Source organism: Danio rerio, chromosome 11, assembly GCF_052040795.2.
Source record: "Danio rerio strain M-AB ecotype USA chromosome 11, GRCz13ab, whole genome shotgun sequence".
In the NCBI taxonomy this organism is placed as follows: Eukaryota; Metazoa; Chordata; class Actinopteri; order Cypriniformes; family Danionidae; genus Danio; species Danio rerio.
Genome location: NC_141031.1, coordinates 3979003 through 4000000, shown reverse-complemented (window position 1 = coordinate 4000000; position 20998 = coordinate 3979003). Strand labels below are relative to the sequence as shown.

Sequence of the window (20998 nt, the reverse complement as noted above, 5' to 3'; positions counted from 1 at the left end):
TCACTTAGAGCTGTGTTACACACTACATGGAGGGGAATTTTCAAAAACCCATAATATGGGCTCTTTAATAGCAGTCTGATGATGGCAGCAGCAATGGAAATATTGTTTGACCACAACCATTTATGAAAGAGAATAATCCTTTGACTGAAGTTCTGACATTTCTAATTCCACTATTGAATTATACATTACTTCAGTGACCACAAACAAAAGAGCCCAGGGTTTTATTTCTTATGCAGTTTGCATGAAGAGTTGCAGCAAACAGCATTGATGGGCAAAACTGTCTGTATAATACTTTCACAACTTTCAACATTCATACTTGTCATTCTTTGGTTCATCAGTGCTTTAGACTAAAAACAGTTATCAAAAAAATAAACTGGATAAGCCAAAGAGTTACACGATGAATTAGAGAAACACTTAATGTTTATATTCTTGAAGATGTACAGTTCAAGTCAGAATTTTTAGATTTTCTGCATTGTTAGGTTGCTTGTATATTTTTTTTCCCCAATTTCTGTTTAACAAAGAGATTTTTTTTTCAACACATTTCTAAACATAATTTTTTATAAATCATTTCTAATAACTGAATTGTTTTGTCTTTGTCATGATGACAGTAAATAATACTTGACTAGATATTCTTCAAGACAATAGTATTCAGCTTAAAGTGACATTTAAAGGCTTAACTAGGGTAATTAGCTCAATTGTGCAAGCTATGGTAATAAAAATGATAAAAGCTAAGAGGGCTAATAATATTGACCTTAAAATGGTGGTAAAAAAATTAAAAACTGCTTTTATTCTAGCCGAAATAAAGCAAATAAGACTTTATCCAGAAGAAAAAATATTAAAGGAAATACTGTGAAAAATTCATTGGGGCTGGCTAATAGAGAGCTAATAATTTCCACTTCAACTGTACATGTGGTTATCAACTCAAAATGGTCTGTCTTCCTCTGCTGCAGTGGTAAATTCTTTGAGGCGCAGTTACCGTCTTCTCTGGCTCCGGGGGCTAAGCTGCGGGTGAAGGTGGAGACTGTGTTCAGTCACGTCCTGAAGCCGTTCCCCACACACATCACCCAGGCCGAGCGTCAGCTGGTGGTATTCCAAGGCAACCACTACCTGTACTCCCCGTACCCGACCCGCTCGCAGACCACACGGGTCCGACTGGCCTCTAAAACCGTGGAGAGCTACACTAAACTGGGCAACCCCACCAAGAGTGATGAGACCATTGAGTATGGACCATTCAAAGACATTCCTCCCTTCAGCCAGGTGAGTGACCGAAGAAATTCCTTTGGCTGTGTCCCTTATTTATCAGGGGTCACAACAGCGGAATGAACCGCCAACTATTCCGGCATATGTTTTACACAGCAGATGCCCTTCCAGCTGCAAACCAGTACTGGGAAACACCCATACACATTTACACGCACACTCACTACACTACGGACAATTTAGTTAATCCAATTCACCTACAGCGCATGTCTTTGGACTCTGGTGGAAACCAGAGCACCTGGAGATAATTCACACCAACACGGTGAGAACATGCAAACTCCACACAGAAATGTCAACTTGCCCAGCCCTGTGACCTTCTTTCTGTGAGGCAACAGTGCAAACCACTGAGCCACCATGACCACAGAAGTCACACACAAAATTGAACCCAAAAATTTGAGAAGGCTATAAACAGAAGAGCCAGCTTCAAGTAAAGTAAAGAACTTTTATTGTCATTGTAGTTGTACAACGAAATTTGTTTGGTAACTCACAGAGACCAGCAGCAACATAAAAAGACAGAAAAAACAAACAATAGACATAATACTAAAATATAAGAGGCAAGATAAAGTATACTAAATGTAATAAGTAACACATAAAGAAAACCAACAATAGACATAATACTAAAAATATAAGATGTAAGATAAAATATACTAAATGTAATAGTCACAGTATTTACATTATGGCAAATGAGTGCAAACATGAATATCCATAAAGTGTCTTTGTGCATTAGCAGCAGAACATCAGAAAGGTAGGGAGTGGGGGGGGGGTTGCACAAAGAGGAGGGGTGGCACAGGCTACAGCTCTGGGGAAGAAGCTGCTCTTTAGCCTGTTTGTGCGAGTCTTAATTGCCTTATATCTTTTCCCTGATGGGAGTAGTGCAAAAAGTTTGTGTCCTGGATGAGTAGGGTCCTTAATGATGTTGCTAGCTCTCCTCTGTAGGCGGCTAGCGTAGACTGTATCGAGGTTTGGGAGTTTAATTCCTATGATCCTCTGTGCAGTCTTAACAGTCCGGGATAGAGCTCTCCGGTTTTCCGCAGTGCAGCTTGTGTACCACACTGTGATGCAGTGACAGAGGATGCTCTCTATCGTGCTCCTGTAGAAATTTAGTAAGAGCTGGGTCGGTACTTTTGTTTTCTTGAGTTTTCTTAAGAAGAAAAGTCTCTGTTGAGCTTTCTTCACTAAGTGGGTGGTGTTAATGGTCCATGTGAGATCTTTTGTCAGATGTAGGCCTAGGAATTTGATGTTGTTTACCCTCTCAACTTCCTCACCATTTATGTGGAGGGGGGTTGGTGGTGTCCTTTTTCCAGTAAGCCCGAATAGCAAAAATCAATAAAAAAATGCATGTAAAAAAGCACCTTGGACCTTAAGAGGATAGTAGAACAGTTTCTCAAGGAGTTTGTGATGCATTTTGGAAACAGGAGATGAGGCCCTGGTCTAATGCGCCACCTGGCTTGAGAAACCCGTTCTCAAAGACTTACTTTTAGTCATTATTTGGGTAGCACACATATTCTGAATGCCTTCGGCAGAATTCAAATTAGCTTTTTTGATCTTGATTAATTCCAAGATTACAGTGAAATTAATCTAGATTAAAAATATTTTATCTATGCCCACCTATATAAAAAATACAATAATACCAAATCCTCTATGTAGTGTTGAAAACAGATGTGCAACTTATAATTAGAGAAAAATGTTGTAACTTGTGCGTTTTTTTTTAAAATAAGTTGCAAGAACGAGATGCATGGATGAAAAAAAACTATATATTTTAAAACTAGATTTGATCAAGTGGTAATTACCAGATGTCTTATTGGTCATACAAGACGGATACATGCTTTTTTACTTGAGGGGAGAGCTCACCAAAACATTTACTCACTAGTTACTCTCCCCAAAATGGTTCCAAATCTTTGAGTTTCTTATTTTTGTTCAACACAAAAGAAGATGGTGAAGGAAAATGTTAGGAACCAGTAACCTTTGACACCCATAGCAGCAATACCAAATACTATGCAAGTCAATGGGTAATGGTTTCCAACATTTTTCAAAATATCATCATCATCTTTTGTTTTCAACAGAAAAAAAAAACTCAAACAAGCTTTGTCACAAGTGAAGTGCGAGTAAATGAAAACGAAATTTTTATTTTTGGGAAAACTACTACTTTAAAGATAAAGACCACCACCACCTTTTATTGGACTCTCTTGCTTTAAATATTTGTAGAATCTCACTTTTAGTTATTCAGTTTTGCCAGAAAGTTGTTATATATTTTATCATATTAATGCAAATAGTCTTCTTATAATCTTCTTTGTAACTTGATTTGTTTGCTGTTTTTTAAATTGTATTTATTAAACCTGTACCTTTTCTTGTATTAATGCCATGAAAAAAGCCTGAGATGCTGACCTGGCATTTAAAAATATATACAATACCATACAATCAGGATTCTTTAGGAAAAAACAACTGCATTTACTTTAAGTGATTTCCCATTTAATGTTATGAGTTTCTTAACTATACCTTTTGCTCAATTTAACGTCTCCTCCTTGAACAAAATTAATGACTTTAAAAACTTTGCTGAACAGTAGTGTGTAACATTTTGGTCGCTGGTTTGCAGGATGTGATGAAGATCCATTATGAGAACAACTCGCCGTTCCTGACCATCAGCAGCATCACCCGCACCATCGAGGTCTCTCACTGGGGAAACATCGCAGTGGAGGAGACCATCGACCTGAGGCACACCGGCGCTCACCTGAAGGGCCCGTTCTCCCGCTACGACTACCAGAGGCAGTCTGACAGCGGCATTTCCTCCGTCAAATCCTTCAAGGTGGATAAACCATTTCTCCTTGTTTGTCCTGAAAGAATCTTGCAAAACTTGTTGCTCTCAGCCTGGAGTATACTGACACAAACTCTTGATTTTAAAATATAAAGCTTGCTATTTAGTTTGTTCTTCAACTTGTCTGTTTTGTCTTTGTGCAGACCATCCTCCCAGCCTCCGCTCAGGACGTGTACTACCGCGATGAGATCGGGAACATCTCCACCTCCCACCTCCAGGTTCTGGATGATTCTGTAGAGGTTGAAATTCGTCCCCGTTTCCCGCTGTTTGGTGGCTGGAAAACCCATTACATCATTGGTTATAATCTTCCCAGCTACGAATACCTCTACAATCTAGGTGGGTGCCCGATTCGTAACCATCGTCACAGATTAGTGGGGCCGCCCTCGGCTAAAGATTTTCCTGGTCGTCTATTAGTCATTCAAATTATGCTGTAAAATTGAAGAAATATTTGTTTTCCCATCTAAATTGGGTCAATTGAAGGCTGTACTAGTGTTGTCGTAAGTACCGATCATCTTACTGAAAAAACATATCAAAAAATGTTCTTTGCCCGATAACTTTCCAGAGTGCGTTCTTAAACATTGCTGATTGGCCATTGTGTTCACGTGCTCAACAGAAATAACTTTGATTGGCTGTGATGGTCATCAGTTCACCACTGTTCACTAAGTGCAAACACAGATACAGGAACATTGGATCTTTTCAAAACTGTAGATCAGCTGATCACTCGTATATCAGCTCATAGACAGATCAGCTGATTGACGCGACTTTCAACGGCTCCACTGTCTGTGTATCTGTGTTTACACTGTGAACTGATGACCTTCATCAGTCAATTCCATTGAGCAAGTGAACACAATGGCAAATCAGCTGTGTTTTGAGAATACACTCATATGTTGGCAGGAAATGGAATTTTTAAAAAATTTCAGTACCGATTGGTATCGAACTTGATCTCTTTGGCAACCCTAGGCTGTACAGTTATGTATTGTAGTTTCTTTTGTTTTTTTTTTCCTTATTATTTTTGATGTGCTCAAAGAAATAACAAGCACACCCTGTTTGCGTTTCTCATTTTGCGAAAGCATAATGTTGTTATTGTGAATGCACGCATACATGCTTTTTACACATCTGAACGATGTATTAGGGGATTTGCGTCATCTAAATTGGAGTAACTTTTGGAGCAAGTGATGGTATCGGTTTATTCATCAGTCATCCTGTGCTGTTCATTTGCTACTCTTTGGATTCCACACTCGGCACTTATACAGTGCAGTTTTGTAATTAATACATCGGCCATATTGAGTTGCTATTTGATGTCCATGAATAAGCAATTGTTTGCTAGACAGCGTGATTAACTTCACCATATCATGTGCATTAAAAAAATGATTAAAAAATGTAAGGGGCATCCCTACAGATTATAAGCATTTTCTTTTGGTATTATAATAATGTTGTTAATCTTTTGTCTGCTTTGTAGGAGATCAGTATGCACTGAAGATGCGTCTGGTTGATCATGTCTATGATGACCAGGTTATTGACCAGCTGACTGTCCGACTGATCCTCCCTGAAGGAGCCAGGTGAGCACGATTGTGTTAATTTTGCGTGTGGGTGTCCCACAACTTGCCCTGTTTACAGGTGCAGATGATCTTCTTCTATGAGTATTTATGTTGTATATCTACTTTTTTACATTTTAATTTAAAAAGAAAATGTAAGTATATTTTATATATAACACAACGGTGTATATATTTGGTATTAAATAAATGATTTTGGTAATTCAATACCATTTGTTTTAATTGGTCCCTTGATGTGCTTTGAAATAATGATGTAATCTCAACTGAAACATGAAGGTTGGGACATAGTAGCTCCTCCCTTTTTAAAGAAAACAGCCAATAGTGTTTAGTTTCATCGCAGCTCTGCCAGTGAGAGTGAGCTCAAATATATCAAATGAGTAGTGTCTTGAAGGGGGCGGGGCATGTCAGATACTAGAGAGCCTTTGGATTGGTCAGAGCATTTGATGAAGTATGAGGTGACAAATAATTGACTAATTTAGGCAGAAGTGACACTGCAACCTTTTGGATGTTTATATCTTTTAATTGATAATTGTCCTAAGACTAACATACGGACACTAACATCTAAAAAAAAGGTTACTTTAAAAACCTTTAAAAGGTTACTTCATTTCAATAAAATAAATGTATTCCAATTGTTGACTCTGAAAGAGTCCTTCTTTCATTCTCTGAAGATAAATTAAGAAATTTTAGGTGAAAATCCACAGCTTTACTCAAGTCATATGTTGTTTTTAACATAAAATATTGTACAGTTGGTGAACCTTCTGTTCAATTTGGTGAATGTTGCTTCTCCCAAATTAAAGCTAAGCGTTGCTCTTTCTATGTGAGAGTGTTGTGCCACCATCAGTTTATCTTGCTGCAATTGGTGGCGGTGATCTCAAATATTAGTGTGGAGCCACATATATTGACCACTTCTGCTTTTCTCTCCAGAAACATCCATATGGACACCCCGTACCCCATCAGCCGCAGTCAGGACGAGCTGCACTACACTTACCTGGACACGTTTGGCAGACCTGTGCTGGTGGCCACCAAGAACAATCTGGTGGAGCAGCACATTCAGGATGTTGTGGTGAGTCCAGATTTGCATATATTTTCACTGATTCCACTGATATATGGGACTGATTCTTCTGCTCAACCAACCTAATTAGATCTTACAAAGAAAGTTCACGCAAAACAAAGTAAGAGATGCGTGTTGTCTGAGAAGTTGAAATGATGTTTGTGTCTTTCTCGTTAGGTTCACTACACCTTTAATAAGATCCTGATGCTGCAGGAGCCGCTGTTAGTTGTGGGAGCGTTCTATATCCTCTTCTTTACTGTCATCATCTACGTGCGCCTCGACTTCTCCATCACTAAGGTGCGTCTGGAGTTCAGTGTTTTTATGTGCAGTTGTGATATTACATAAAATAAAATCATTGGCTCCAAATTTTGTGGAAAAAGCGCACACACACAAAACAGGCCTGCTGTTTTGGTTGTCTAGTGTGTTTATGAAACCCCGTTTTTGTGTCACAAATGCTTAAGTTTTCAGTTGTCATTCAGTGCTTCTGAAACGGGTGTGCTTTAAACTAAATGAGGTGGTTAAATGTTGAATGGGTAATGGAAACGGTTCTTTATTTGCTAATTACTTATGCAATATTCACATTTTTTGTTAAATTCACAACCTTGAATGCTGGGTTAAGACCTGTTAAAAAAACAACTGTTAATTAATAATAGAGTCCATTAAGAACAACAATGTCAGTATCAAAAAATGTGCATGTATATATTCATAAACAAATAAATAAACAACTTTTTACTGGCATCTATCATGGTAACTACAATTTAAAAACAAGTTAAAATCCATAAATCTTTTTTTTTTTGTGTTTACAAAATGACACATCTTATTGTATTTTTATTTTTCCCCCCATATATATATATATATATATATATATATATATATATATATATATATATATAATTATGCACATTTAAAGTCAGATTTATTAGCCCCCCATTGAGTTTTGTTTTCTTTTTTAAATATTTCCCAAATTATGTTTAACAGAGTAAGGATTTTCACAGTATGTCTGATAATAATTTTTCTTCTGGGGAAAGTCTAGTTTGTTATTTCGGCTAGAATAAAAGCAGTTTTTAGAAACCATTTTAAGGTCAATTATTAGCCCCTTTAAGCTTTATATTTTTTCGATAGTCTGCAAAACAAAGCATCGTTACACCCTAACCTGCCTAGTTAACCTAATTAACCTATTTAAGTCTTTAAATGTCACTTTAAGCTGTATAGAAGTGTCCTGAAGAATATCTAGTCAAATATTATTTACTGTCATCATGGCAAAGAGAAAATAAATTCAGTTATTAGAAATGAGTTTGCTCTCTGTTAAACAGAAATTAGGAAAAATTAAACGTGGGCTAATAATTCAGGGGGGCTAATTATTCTGACTTCAACTGTATATGTATGCATATTTGTTTGAGTGGTGTAACGGATTACAAATCTCATGGTTCGGATCACATTATGGTTTTTTTAGTCACTGATCAGACTTTTTTTTTTTTAGATCAGCCAAAAAGAGGAGACAAACATAACTTGCTTTCCATTTATTAGAAAAACTGTACTGCAAGACACTTTTGGTGCTGTGAACATTTCACTGTTACTACTACTGTTGCTGATAACACTAAATGTGAAAATATTACATCAGAATTTCTACAACCTATATTTGTTATTTAATAGTTTATTTTGTAATTTAGTTGTTAAACTAAATAAAATCGACATTATTGATGCTGTAAAAGGACCTTATAAATCTGAAAATAGTCATATTAATCTATCGCCGGAAAATTTCAGTGCCTGAACAACACTTCTGTGCATATAACCCATTCATAACAACACAATCTACATCAGCTCTATGTGACTCAAAAGAGTTTCAAAACAGAACACTACCTGTCTAAAAGAAATACTTCAGCCATGTGTGAAATGCGCAGGGTTAATAAAGCTGTTTGTCTGCTTCTACAGGATCCAGCAGCAGAGGTGCGCATGAAGGTGGCCTCCATCACAGAGCAGGTCTTGACTCTGGTGAACAAGCGTCTGGGTCTCTACCGCCACATGGATGAGGTCGTGAACCGCTATAAGCAGTCGCGGGACACGGGAGCGCTAAACAGCGGTCGGAAGACTCTGGAGGCTGAACATCGCACACTCACCAGCGACATCACTGCCTTACAAACACGTCTCAAAGCTGAGGGCTCCGATCTGGCAGAAAAGGTATTTGTAATGAATGTATCGTTCATCGTTTGTTCATGTTAGTAAATGCATTAAAGGGGTGGTCCACAGTGTATTTTTAATCCTTGGTTGTGTTTATGGGGTGCAAAGTAATGTGTGCTCATGCTTCATTTGTAGACAATTACGTTATTTTTCATATATCTTACTTTGATTATATACAGCGACTCGGCTAACATGAAATGACAGTCATATTTCCTAGTTCCTCTGAAGACCGACCCTCGAGAGGCTCTGATTGGTCAGCTAACATAATGTGCTGTTATTCACAGATCAGCTCCACGTCACCAGGATGCATCTCTGTTATAATATTACAGTGCCTCTGGCCACGCCCCTTCGCTGCATGGGGTGTATGTGCTTAACCTGAAGGGTTTATGGGGGTGCGAGTAAGCTACAGGATGGGGGGGGAATTTTTTTTTTTTTTTAATTGTGCAAATTTGTAATCTTTGTTTGGATTCATCGGATCTATTTTCGCTGCTAAAATAGACCAAATGAAATCAGTGTCACATTTTCAATCGTGAGGTGATGGTAAATTAAGTGATGGTCAATCGCATCTTCTTGTCATCAGGTCGTTTGATGTATGTTGCTGAACTGTATAATTTTTTTATGATTATTTATTTATTGCAGAATAACGCTAGCAACAACTACATACAATCCAATGTTTGCATTAAATGAAAATGCATAAAGAAATTAAAAATATTAATAGTAAAATAAAGACATTAATGTAAATAAATAACGATACATGGAAAAAGAAAAACTCTGGGGTGAGAATTAACTAGTTATTATATAAGAAATTTTCTCAATAAAATCAGACCATGCTTTAATTGTATGGGGTTAAGCTCTGTTCATTCTTGCAGTAGAACTGAACTGTATTATTATAAATATAGAAACAAGACATATTGAAATTTCACCGCAGTATGTCAGTTTAGTTTATTTATGTGCGCCGCGCTCATAGACTTTAGAAATCGCCACTTATTTGTTTGGTTTCTCCTCGAGAAGCTGTGCAAGCCTGAAAAGTCAGAAACTGTTGTATTCGTTTTTTCGTATTCGTCATTTGGTGGATGCAAAAAATGCAGAAAATCGAACCATCTGAATGAATTTTTATGACGGACGGAAGTTGCAGAGGCTGCAAACGTATAAAACGTGAGGTCGTATTTAGTATATGTGTGTGTATATACATGTGTATATATATATATTTAAAAACTAGTTTATACAAATAATAGCTTTCCTCTTGTTTTTGTGAAATACTCACACGCACGCAGCCACGCACACACAAACATGTTTAAATAAGTTCCTTTTGTTAATGAATAATTAACAATAAATTGTTGTTGCAGCAATATCTCCTAGTTTTGTTTTTCACTGTAAAAATGTAATGATGTCCGTGCTCAACCAATCCATGAATATGATGAATCTCATCAAATCACGGCCGCTAAACACTCGCTTGTTTGGGGTCCTCCGCCAGGAGATGGGCTCAGGGCATGAACGGCTGCTTCTGCACACTGAAGTTTGCTAGCTCTCCAGGGGGCGGGTGTTACAGCGGTTGTATGAGCTGCGAGAGGAGGTGAAGCGGTTTTTGACAGAAATCAAATCAGCTCTGGCAAAGCATTTGAATGTGTGGTTTGCGTCTCTGTCCTATTTGGTCGATATATTTGGGGATATAGTTCCCCAGCCTTGCAGACTTTGGGGCCCCAACTACTATAAACCAGCTTTGGGGTAGCCCAGCTTGAAAAGGTCGAGAACCCCTGAACTAAAGATTAACTAACTAAGGGTGCTTTCACAATTTTATTTAGTTCGATTGAATCGCACGAGTTCGTTTTCCCTCTTGGTGTGGTTCGTTTGGGCAGGTGAGAATACAGCAATTGTACTCGAGTGCGCACCAAAAGCGGACCAAATAAGCGTACTGAGACCTGCTTGAAGAGGTGGTCTCGGTACGCTTTCAAACAAACCCTGGAGCGGTTCGTTTGTGGTGAGAATATGATCCGTACTAATACATGTCCAATCACAAAAAGTATCTCCAGAGTAAAAGCGACATTTTGTGTCTGCCGGTTGGTTAACTTGCAGGAGTTCACTGGCATTTTCCCGCATGTGAATTCTAACTAATCAATAAGCAGTTTTGGAAATGTGTTCAACAATATCTGGCCAATGAGAGATGTGGATTTTGTCAGATGACAACATTTTGGTTCGTTTCAACTGGTTCAGACCAAAGCCAGCAGTGAGGTGTGAAAACGACCCAAAGACGGCAGAAAATGCAACAATGTATCATTTATTGCCCTTGGTCTGGACCAAATGAAGCGAACTACATATGCGAAAGCACCCTAATACAACCTTATTGTAAAGTGTTTGTCCATTTGTGATTAGATTAATGAAAATGAACCTGTATTCCCTAATGAACAGGGCTTAAATTACTTTGTATTTCATTTATTGTTTTACAATGGAATCAAAATTAGGAATCGACATCGATAAAATTCTGATACGCAACCCTAGAACACTCAGACTGGCGTTTTTACCGCTTCAGAAATAGCCTAAAACAGATCCACCCTCTGTCAGAGCTGTTTTTTTTTTTACTAAACTGCTCCTATGTGTGCTCCCGCAGGTTGGAGAGATCCAGAAGCTGGACGGGCAGCTGAAAGATCTGGTGTGTCGCTCCTCTCTGGACGCCGAGAGGTTGGTGGCTGGAAAGGTGAAGAAGGACGCCTACATCGACTCTGATAAAAACCTCACAGGCAAGCGGCATGAGCTGGTCAACCGCATCGACAGCCTTCTGGACGCCTTGTAAGTCAAACATCAGACGGCCGGGCGATGAAAATCAGCACTGCCCTCTGACACAATCGCCCACACTCAAACTGGACTCGGATCAGTAGAGTACACGCATGTGTGCAGTACAGCCTGATTTTGCAGAATGTTCACGCTGTTTTGTTGCTAAAAAGTGTGTGAGATTGTGGACGAGGGTTTAGTGTTTGTAATCTTTTGGTTTTGTTTCTGAATGTCAGATGCAGTCTTCATTTTTACAGTCAGGCAATTGAATATTCCTTTGCAGTTTTATTTGGAGTCGGGTTTAAATTGAAATTAGTTTTATTTTGTGATTTTTCTCAACTGAAAAGAAGCGAACGTCTTTGCACTTACTGTTATCAAAGTGAATAATTCCTCCCCGTCCTAAAAACGTTGGTTTGAACCAAATGCTGAAATGATCCACACTGATATGCTCATGTTATTGCAGAGTTTCTTATTGGGGTTTTGTATGATCAATATTATTTTGTTTGTTTTTTTTAAAGGATGTACTTCAGTTCCACATTGAATGACATGAATGAGATTGATTTTTGTATGCCAGGGGGTAAATGTGGCAGGTTTTGCTGGTGGCCGTTAATAAACGTGTTAAAAGCCAGACCTGTGGTTTGGAGTTATTTTAAAAGTATGTTTGCAAAAGCATTGCATTTCAAAATGACATCAGCCACAAGGGTTTTTATACATTTTAAAAGTTATTAAATATTAATTTTCCAAAATGCCCCAAATTAAAAATGATGATTAATTGTTTTGATAAATGTAACAAACCAACACATTTTGCAGTAAAACTCTTACCGCAGCACTACAGAATTTCGCAAGCCCAAACTCTAGTCTATGGCGTTGTGAAAGAGGCAGGATAAAACAAGATGATCAGTTGAATTTTTTTAAATGTCTAATCTTTATTTGTATAGCGCTTTAACAATGTAGATTGTGTCAAAGCAGCTTCACATAGAAGATCATAGTAAATTGAAACAGTGTAGTTCAGTTTTCAGTGTTTATGTTCAGTTTAGCTCAGTGTGGTTTAATTTTCACTGCTGAAAGTCCAAACACTGAAGAGCAAATCCATCGATGTGCAGCTCTACAGATCCCGAGCCAAGCAAGCCAGCGGCGACAGCAGCAAGGAAAAAACTTCACCAGTTGGTGAAAGTGAAGAATTAAAAAACCTCGAAACCAGGCTCAGTTGGGCACGACCATTTCTCCTCTGGCCAAACATCCTGTGCAGGCGCTGGAGAATGTTTTGATCCTCGATAGGTCGTACACAGTCACGTGATGTGATTGCGCTGGTCTGAGTTCACCAAGCTTGAGCTTTCCAAGGCAGCGAACTGCGAAACTTTTGTTTCCGGTCTGTCGCATTCACATGCATATAAATGGAAGTCTGGGGAGAAAAGTGCAGTGTGACTGGATTTAGACTGCACATTTTATTACTGGATTAGGATTTTGGAAAATGCTAATTATCAATAAATAAATGGATCGCATAAATTGCTTTATATGTTATAAAAATGGCACTAGTATTACGCTGAGCTCAAATGTTTCGATATAGTTTTAATGCGTTATATCAGGGATGTCCACACTCGGTCCTGGAGGGCCAGTGTCCTGGAGAGTTTAACTCCAACCCTAATCAAACACACCTCAACAAGCTAAACAAGCTCTTACCAGCTATACTAGAAACTTCCAGGCAGGTGTGTTGAAGCAAGTTGGAACTAAAGTCAGCAGGACACGGGCTATTCAGGATCGAGATTGGACAGCCCTGGGCTATATCAGATGAATGGAAACACTTGTTAAATTAGTTATTTTTACACAGTTGGTTTAATGTGATAAATGTTTTTTAATATAATTTTCAAGTATGAAATATTGACTGTACTACTAACATTATTTGAGTAGTTTGGCTGAGTAATTCAATAAGTGATGATAGACTAAGCACAATCTCAGAGATTAAGCTTCAAATATTCATTTATTATTTAAGGTATATACATATTTACATTCTTAATATAATTCTAGATGTATTATAAAAGCCACACTATTAATATAACTTGAACAACTTCAATTACTGACCATACTTTGTGACAGTTCTGGTGGACCACCTCAGCCTAAGGGTCTCATTTTATTTCAAAATAAAACACTTCATTCATTTTCCTTAGGCTTAGTCTCTATTTCAGAGGTTGCCACAGCGGAATGGACCACCAAATATTCCAGCATGTGTTTTACACAGCGGATGCCCTTCCACACACACACACACACGCGCACACATAAACAAAATGACCAATTTAGTTTATTCAGTTCACCTGTACCGCATGTCAGGACTGTGAGGGAAACCGAAGCACCCGGAGGAAACCCACGCCAACTCGTGGGAGAACGTGCAAACTCCACACAAAATGCCAAATGACCCAGGTGGGACTCGAACCAGCGACCTTCTTGCTGTGAGGTGATACTCACTGTACCACCGTGACGCCCTGGTTACTATCATTGCTGATGTTTTCAACATTGATAATGAGCACTGTTTCTTGAGTTTCAAACTGTTGTCATAAATGAAGTTCATCTCTTCTAGCATAACGCTATATGTAAATATAAATCGTCACATACTGTGCACAAATGCAGTTTAATAAACCTCAGATTTGTTGATTTGCATACTCAATATTTTAAACAAACTTAATCACATGGTATCAACTCAAAATGTAAACCCTGTTCCTGGAGAGCCACCATCCTGCAGATTCCAGTTGCAACACATATCAAACACACCTGCCTGTAATTATCACGTAGTGTTCAGGTCCTAATTAATTGGTTCAGGTGTGTTTGATATGGGTAGCAACGGAAATCTGCAGGAAGGTGGCTCTCCAGGAACAGGGTTGGCCAGCGTATTATTTACTGTGGAGCCTGCTATGCATGTAATGACCACAAGAGGGCACTATCAATCTGCAAATCTGAGCCCATTCCCAATGAATTGAAGATCACTCGAGCTGTCTGACCTCCAGCCTGAACCCTGCTCTCTTCATGTTCAGTTCATGTTCTTAGCTTAAAAAAAGTAAATAACTTCAATAAAAAAATTCTGTTCTGTTTAATCACTAAATACAAACAGCTTTTACCATTATTGTGTTTCTGCAGCTTTCATAACAATGCAAACAAAAAAAGAATAAATAATCAAAATATTTTAAATATTAATATAAGAGGGCTAAAATTGACCTTAAATTAAAATGGCTTTTATTCTAGCTAAACTAAAGGAATATATAGGAAGATAAATGTTTTTAGGAAATGTTTAGGTGAAAAATACAAAATTTACAGGATGTTAAATATGTCTAACAATAATTTTACTAATAATAATTAATAAAAAAAATTTTCTAAACACATTTTAAACATAATAGTTTTAATAGCTCATTTCTAATAACTGATTTATTTATTTATATTTATTTATTTAAATATTATTTATTTACAGTAAATAATATTTGACTAGATATACTTCATACTAGTATTAAGCTTAAAAAACATTTAAAGGCTAACTAGGTTAATTAGGCAAGTTAGGGTAATTAGGCAAGTCATTGTATAATGATGGTTTGTTCTGTAAACAATCGAAAACAAATATTGCTTAAGAGGGCTAATAATATTGACCTTAAAATACTTGATAAAAAATTCAAAACTGCTTTTATTCTAGCCTAAATAAAACAAATAAGACTTTCTCTAGAAGAAAAAATATTATAGGAAATACTGTGAAAAATTCCTGAATCTGTTAAACATCATTTGGGAAATATAGGTAAATATAAGGAGCTAATAATTTTGGCTTCACCTGTATCCACACACACACACACACACACATATCAGATCCATATTATCCAACCTTTCTTGGGGATCTCCAATAAACAGCTCCACATTATTAGCTGGCAGGGGTCACGACCTTCCCTCATGAGGTCATCACTGGTCACCGCAGGGCCATTTCCTGTGCAAAAATAACAAGAGGCATGATAACGTAGACATATTGTACACGCCGTACAATAATCATTCTGAAAATACACACTGGAGGGAAACCGAGACAATGTCTGTTAGCGCTGATGCTTATAGCGGCCGGTCTCTTACAATGGCTGCTCTCTGTGTTTGTGCTGTGCTCTTTTGCGGCGGAGGGTGGGAAACCCTGCCGAACGCTCATTCTCACACATTCACAGACAAAATGCTGTCAGAAATGGCTTTTGTGAAAGTCAAGGGCATGCATGAATGCTGAGGAGAACATTTCTATATGTTTGTGTTTTACATTACGTACTGCTGAAGCTCAGATGTTTGCAGGACCTGATTACATCTGCATTAGTTTGGGTTATACTATACACATTTAATGACATAATTAGGCATGGATTGCTAGAAGAATTTAAAAATGGATTGTTTTGTATTTTTACACCAAGCTGAAAGAGACAACTTTTACAAAAATATTACAAATATTTAATCGAATTATATTTAAAATGCATTCATTCATTTTAAATTCGGTTAAGTCCCTTTATTAATCAGGGGTTGCCACAGTAGAAGAAACTGCCAACTTATGCAGGATATGTTTTACGCAGCGGATGCCCTTCCAGCTGCAACCCAGTACTGGAAAACACCCATACACTCTTGCATTAACACACACACACACACTACGGACAATTAAGCTTATTCAATTCACCTGTACTACATGTCTTTGAACTGTGGGGGAAACCAGAGCAATTGAAGGAAGCCCACGCCAACACGGGGAGAACATGCAAACTCCACACAGAAATGCCAACTGACCCAGCTGGGACTCAAACCTGCTGTGAGGCAGTCGTGCTACCCACTGCGCCACCGTGACGCCCCTACTTTTAAAATTGTATAAGCAGTTTCTGAATATCAACTACTCTTCCCCCAATATACTGTTTTAAAGTTTAAGATCAGTAAGATTCTCATCGCATCTCATTTTGGTCCGCATTTCTGGGGCTGCAGTCCTATGGGAGAACCACAGACACTTCCTCCAGCTTCTCCAGGTGGATTTAGTTGCGTTCCCAGGCCAGCCAAAAGACATAGTCCCTCCCGCGTGTCTTGGGTCTTCCCCAAGGCCTCTTGTGGTGGGACTTGCCTGGAACACCTCCCTAGGTAGGCATCCAGGAGGCATCCGAAACGAGAGGGTGCTCGCTGCAGAGCCATTTGAGGAGAGCTGAGCTCCAGCGAGGGGGAGCATGAGCTGTCGCTCCTCCTCCTGTAAGCTGTTTTAATGCGTACACCAACCCCACCCCTAACCCTACCCCCAGTGACATCACTCGTAGAAGAAGTGCAAAAAAGGTGGAGCTCAAGCTTAAGCTCCCCCTCTCTGGAGCTCACCTCTCCTCAAATGGCTCTGCAGCGAGCACCACTTGTCCGAAACAGAAGCCTGAGCCACCTCAGCTGACTTCTCTCGATGTGAAGGAGCAGCGGCTCTACTCCGAGCTTCCCCCGGGTGACAGAGCTCCTCAACCTATGTGCCCTGCCACCCTGTGAAGGAAACTCAATTTGTATCCGAGATCTTGTCTTTTTGGTCATGACCCAAAGCTCTTGACCATAGGTGAGAGTAGGAACATAGATTGACCTGTAAATCGAGAGCTTCGCCTTTCGGCTCAACTCCTTCTTTACCACAACAGACTGGTACATCAACCGCATTACTGCTGCCACTGCACCAATCCGCCTGTAAATCTCACGTTCCATCCTCCCCTCACTGGTGAACAAAACCCCAAGATACTTGAACTCCTGCACCTGGAGTAAGGACTTTCCTCCAACCTGAAGATGGCAAACCACCGGTTGAGCACCATGGCCTCGGAATTGGAGGTGCTGATTCTCATCCCAGCCGTGTCACACTCGGCAGCAAACCACCCTAGTGCATGCTGAAGGTCCATGTTTGATGAAGCCAACAGAACAACATCGTCTGCGAATAACAGAGATGAAATCCTGTAGTCCCCCAACGGGACCCCCTCCAGCCCAAGACTGCACTTTAAAATTCTGTCCATAAAAATTCTTAACTGAATTGGTGACAAAGGGCAGGCCAACATGCACTGGGAACAAGTCTGACCTATTGCCAGCAATGCCCTTAACAGAGCGCCTCTGACCTCCTCTCCAGTACCCAAGCATAGACTTTCCCAGGGAGGCTAAGGAGTCTGATCCCCCTATAGTTTGACCACACCCTCAGGTCCCCCTTCTTAAAAATGGGAACCACCACTCCAACCCAAATCTAAAGTGAAAGAATGGATGTCTAAAGCATATAATCATAAATAAACAAATGCTCTTTTGAACTGTTTACTACCTAGTATTTACTATCTAGTGAATTGAAACTGCATTTCAGAGTTGAAGTTTAGTTCAGTTTAGTTCAGTGTGGTTTAATTTTCACTGCTGAAAGTCCACTGAATATCAAATCCATCGATGCGCATCTCCACAAGTCCCAAGCCAAGCAATCCAGCAACGAGAAACAAATTTCACCAATTGGAGAAAGTGAAGGGAAAAAAACGAGAGAAACCAGGCTCAGTTGGGCACAACTATTTCTCATCTGGCCAAACGTCCTACGCAGAGCTGCAGTCTAGGTGCTGGAGGCTGGAGAATGCTGGACGTCCATCATGGAGAACTGCAGGTGTGAGTAAGTCATTAACCAAACTTCAGTTTTGCACTCGGGCACGCTTTGCACTCACACTACAAGTATACGACGCCAAAGCCCAACCGAACCGAGGTCTGGCATAACTCTTCCGAACATGGCCAACTGAACCACATGTGGGCCAAATACGAAGCACATGTCAAACAAACCGGGAAATAAGGGGTCAACTGTGTCTGAGTACAGTTCGAATAGCCTAGTGTGAGTACACCTTTAGTTTCAGTGAAAGGAAGTCTTTGTGCCTCAGCATGCCGAGACCTTTTGGATAGTTTCATGCTCCTAATTTTATGAGAACAGTTTGGGTGTGCACCAGTGCACAAAGCACATTAGCCGTTCAAAAACTCTTAAGAATTGGGTTGTTTCAACAGATTTTAAATGTGTACGCTACCTGACAAAAGTCTTGTTGTCGATCTCAGTTGTAAGAGCAACAAATAATAACATAACTCCTAGGTGATCATTTGGAAAAGTGGAAGCAAGTCGATTTTTCCGATGAATCAACACAATCTCACGGAAATTTGTAACTTTTTTGTTATTTAGTGGCTAATTCGTATGAATTCGCACGATCTAATTCGTACAATTTAGTACAATTTGCTCATCACCCAATGACGGTTGGGGTTAGGGGTGGGGTTAGGTGCCACGCCTTCTTTTTAAAATCGTATCATTTCGTACGACTGAAATCGTACGAATTAGCCACTAAACTGGCAAAATGTAAAATACTTACGTTTTCTCGTGAGATCAGGCAGGATGAATCGTCTGTTGATCTACATCTCAGTCATTACAAATACTGCAGAAGACCTACTGGAACCAGCATGGAGCCAAGATTCTCAGAGAAAACAGTCAAGTTTGGTGAAGGAGAAATCATGGTTTGGGGTTACATTCAGTATGAGGGCGTGCGAGAGATCTGCAGAGTGAATGGCAACATCAACAGCCTGAGGAATCAAGACATTTGTGCTGCCCATTACATTACAACCCACAGGAGAGGGACAATTCTCCAGCAGGATAGCGCTCCTTCTCATACTTCAGCCTCCACATCAAAGCTCCAGAAAGCAAAGAAGGTGCTCCAAGATTGGCCAGACCAGTCACCAGACATGAACATTATTGAGCATGTCTGGAGTAAGATGGAGGAGGCATTGAAGATGAATTCAAAGAATCTTGATGAACTCTGAAAGTCCTGCAAGAACGCTTTCTTCTCCATTCCAGATGACTTTATTAATCAGTGATTTGAGTCAGTGCAGAGATGTATGGATGCAGTCCTCCAAGCTCATGATGGAGTCAGACACAATATTCATTCTGTCTCCACTGCAGCAGGACTTTATATTATATACTGGACATTATTTCTGTTCACTGACAAGACTTTAGTCTCAGCAAAGTCAGACCTTACTGTCTTAATGAAATCATTAAAAATCAAGGCATGATCATGTTTTATTTTGGTCAAATAAGTGTAATCTAGAGGCCTTTGCCTTTCATATGAGCCACTTCTGATACCAAATGATCAACTAGAAGTCAAGACTTTTCATGAACAAGACTTTCATCAGGTAGTGTATTTTGTACAAACAGCAAACATCTTTGTTTGAGTGTACCAAGTATTTCTTTAAGATCGACTTTTTACAGTGTAGACAGTGAATGTTTTAACACTTTGACCCCAGTGAATTATCCATTTCGAAATTATTTCAACTTTAACCCATCAACTTTAGATTCTCATCTTGATTTTTGAGTCAGAAGTGAGATTTTTGACCTTATAAAGCCCATGCCCTACAAACAAACACCGTGGGTTTTCAGTGTGAGCAGTTTCGGTAAGAGAAAAGGTCGTTACGGGTGATGTTCCTCCATCACAGCCTCATCTCGAACACACTTCAGCTCCTGCCAAAGCTGCGGTTTAGCTGTTGACCAGACCGGAGCTCAAGTTCTGTTTGAAACCGGAATCCAGCAGCAGTACTGTATCCTGATGTGGTGTATAATGAAAGCTGAGACTGTGGGGGGAGGTGGAGGGTCCTGAAGCACGCACACACAAACACACATGCTCCACACCGAAGACTTCAATGACAGTTTCTCAAAGCCCCAGCAGAAAGAAGCTCAAAGACTCCAAGTTGGCCAGTGTTCATTAGCGATAGAGCGGCGACAATAGAGGCGAGTGTGAGGTGGTCTCGGGCCCCGGGACCGGCCTGAGCGCCGCTGATTGATTGTGCGGGGCCCGAGCTCACCTGCAGCCCCTGCACATGCACACGCCGCGCGTCCTGACAGCCTGCAGAGAGCCGTCACTGTCAGAGAACAATATCCTGCACTGTGCTGCCTGCAAACTGAGCGCGCTCATAAATCACCACAGTGACAGAGACACCGCCCTCACTGTCCGCACTTCACGACACACACACACACACATGTGCACTCATATATACAGTTGAAGTCAAAATTATTAGCCCTTTTTGCTTTTCAAATATTTTCCAAATAATATTTAACATAGCAAGGATTTTTTCTTCTTCTGGAGAAAGTCTTATTTCATTTATTTCGGCTAGAATAAAAGCAGTTTTTAATTTTAAAAACTGTTTTAAGGTAAATCTTGTTAGCCTCCTTAAGCTATATTTTATTTCAGTTGCCTACAGAACAAACCACTGTTATACAATAACTTGCCTAATTACCCTAGTTCAGCCTTTAAAAGTCACTTTAAGCTGAATAATATCCTGAAAAATATCTAGTCAAATATTATGTGCTGTCATCATGGCAAAGGTAAAAGAAATCAGTTAGAAATGAGTCAATAAAGGTGC

General features: G+C 39.4%; 1 protein-coding gene and 1 long non-coding RNA gene across 4 annotated transcripts in view; one reads left to right on the top strand and one right to left on the bottom strand.

Moving 5' to 3' along the window:
* The window catches only part of rpn1 (ribophorin I), a 15825-nt gene extending 3578 nt beyond the window's left edge, over nucleotides 1–12247 (top strand). The window contains 8 exon segments of one of the 2 annotated variants that reach the window (NM_197934.1): nucleotides 951–1257; nucleotides 3851–4060; nucleotides 4213–4405; nucleotides 5529–5628; nucleotides 6547–6685; nucleotides 6851–6970; nucleotides 8606–8851; nucleotides 11457–12247. In NM_197934.1, coding sequence (NP_922916.1) covers nucleotides 951–1257; nucleotides 3851–4060; nucleotides 4213–4405; nucleotides 5529–5628; nucleotides 6547–6685; nucleotides 6851–6970; nucleotides 8606–8851; nucleotides 11457–11639 — 1498 coding nt within the window. In that variant the 3' untranslated portion in view covers nucleotides 11640–12247. 2 annotated transcript variants of the gene reach the window in all.
* The window catches only part of LOC147834628 (uncharacterized), a 282404-nt gene continuing 273234 nt past the window's right edge, over nucleotides 11829–20998 (bottom strand). Inside the window, exons 3-4 of one of the 2 annotated variants that reach the window (XR_015502268.1) lie at nucleotides 15471–15569; nucleotides 11829–13019 (exon numbers count right to left, since the gene is read on the bottom strand). This is a non-coding gene — a long non-coding RNA (uncharacterized LOC147834628). The remainder of the gene's footprint in view (nucleotides 13020–15470; nucleotides 15570–20998) is intronic. The other variant, XR_015502273.1, reaches the window with a different exon arrangement.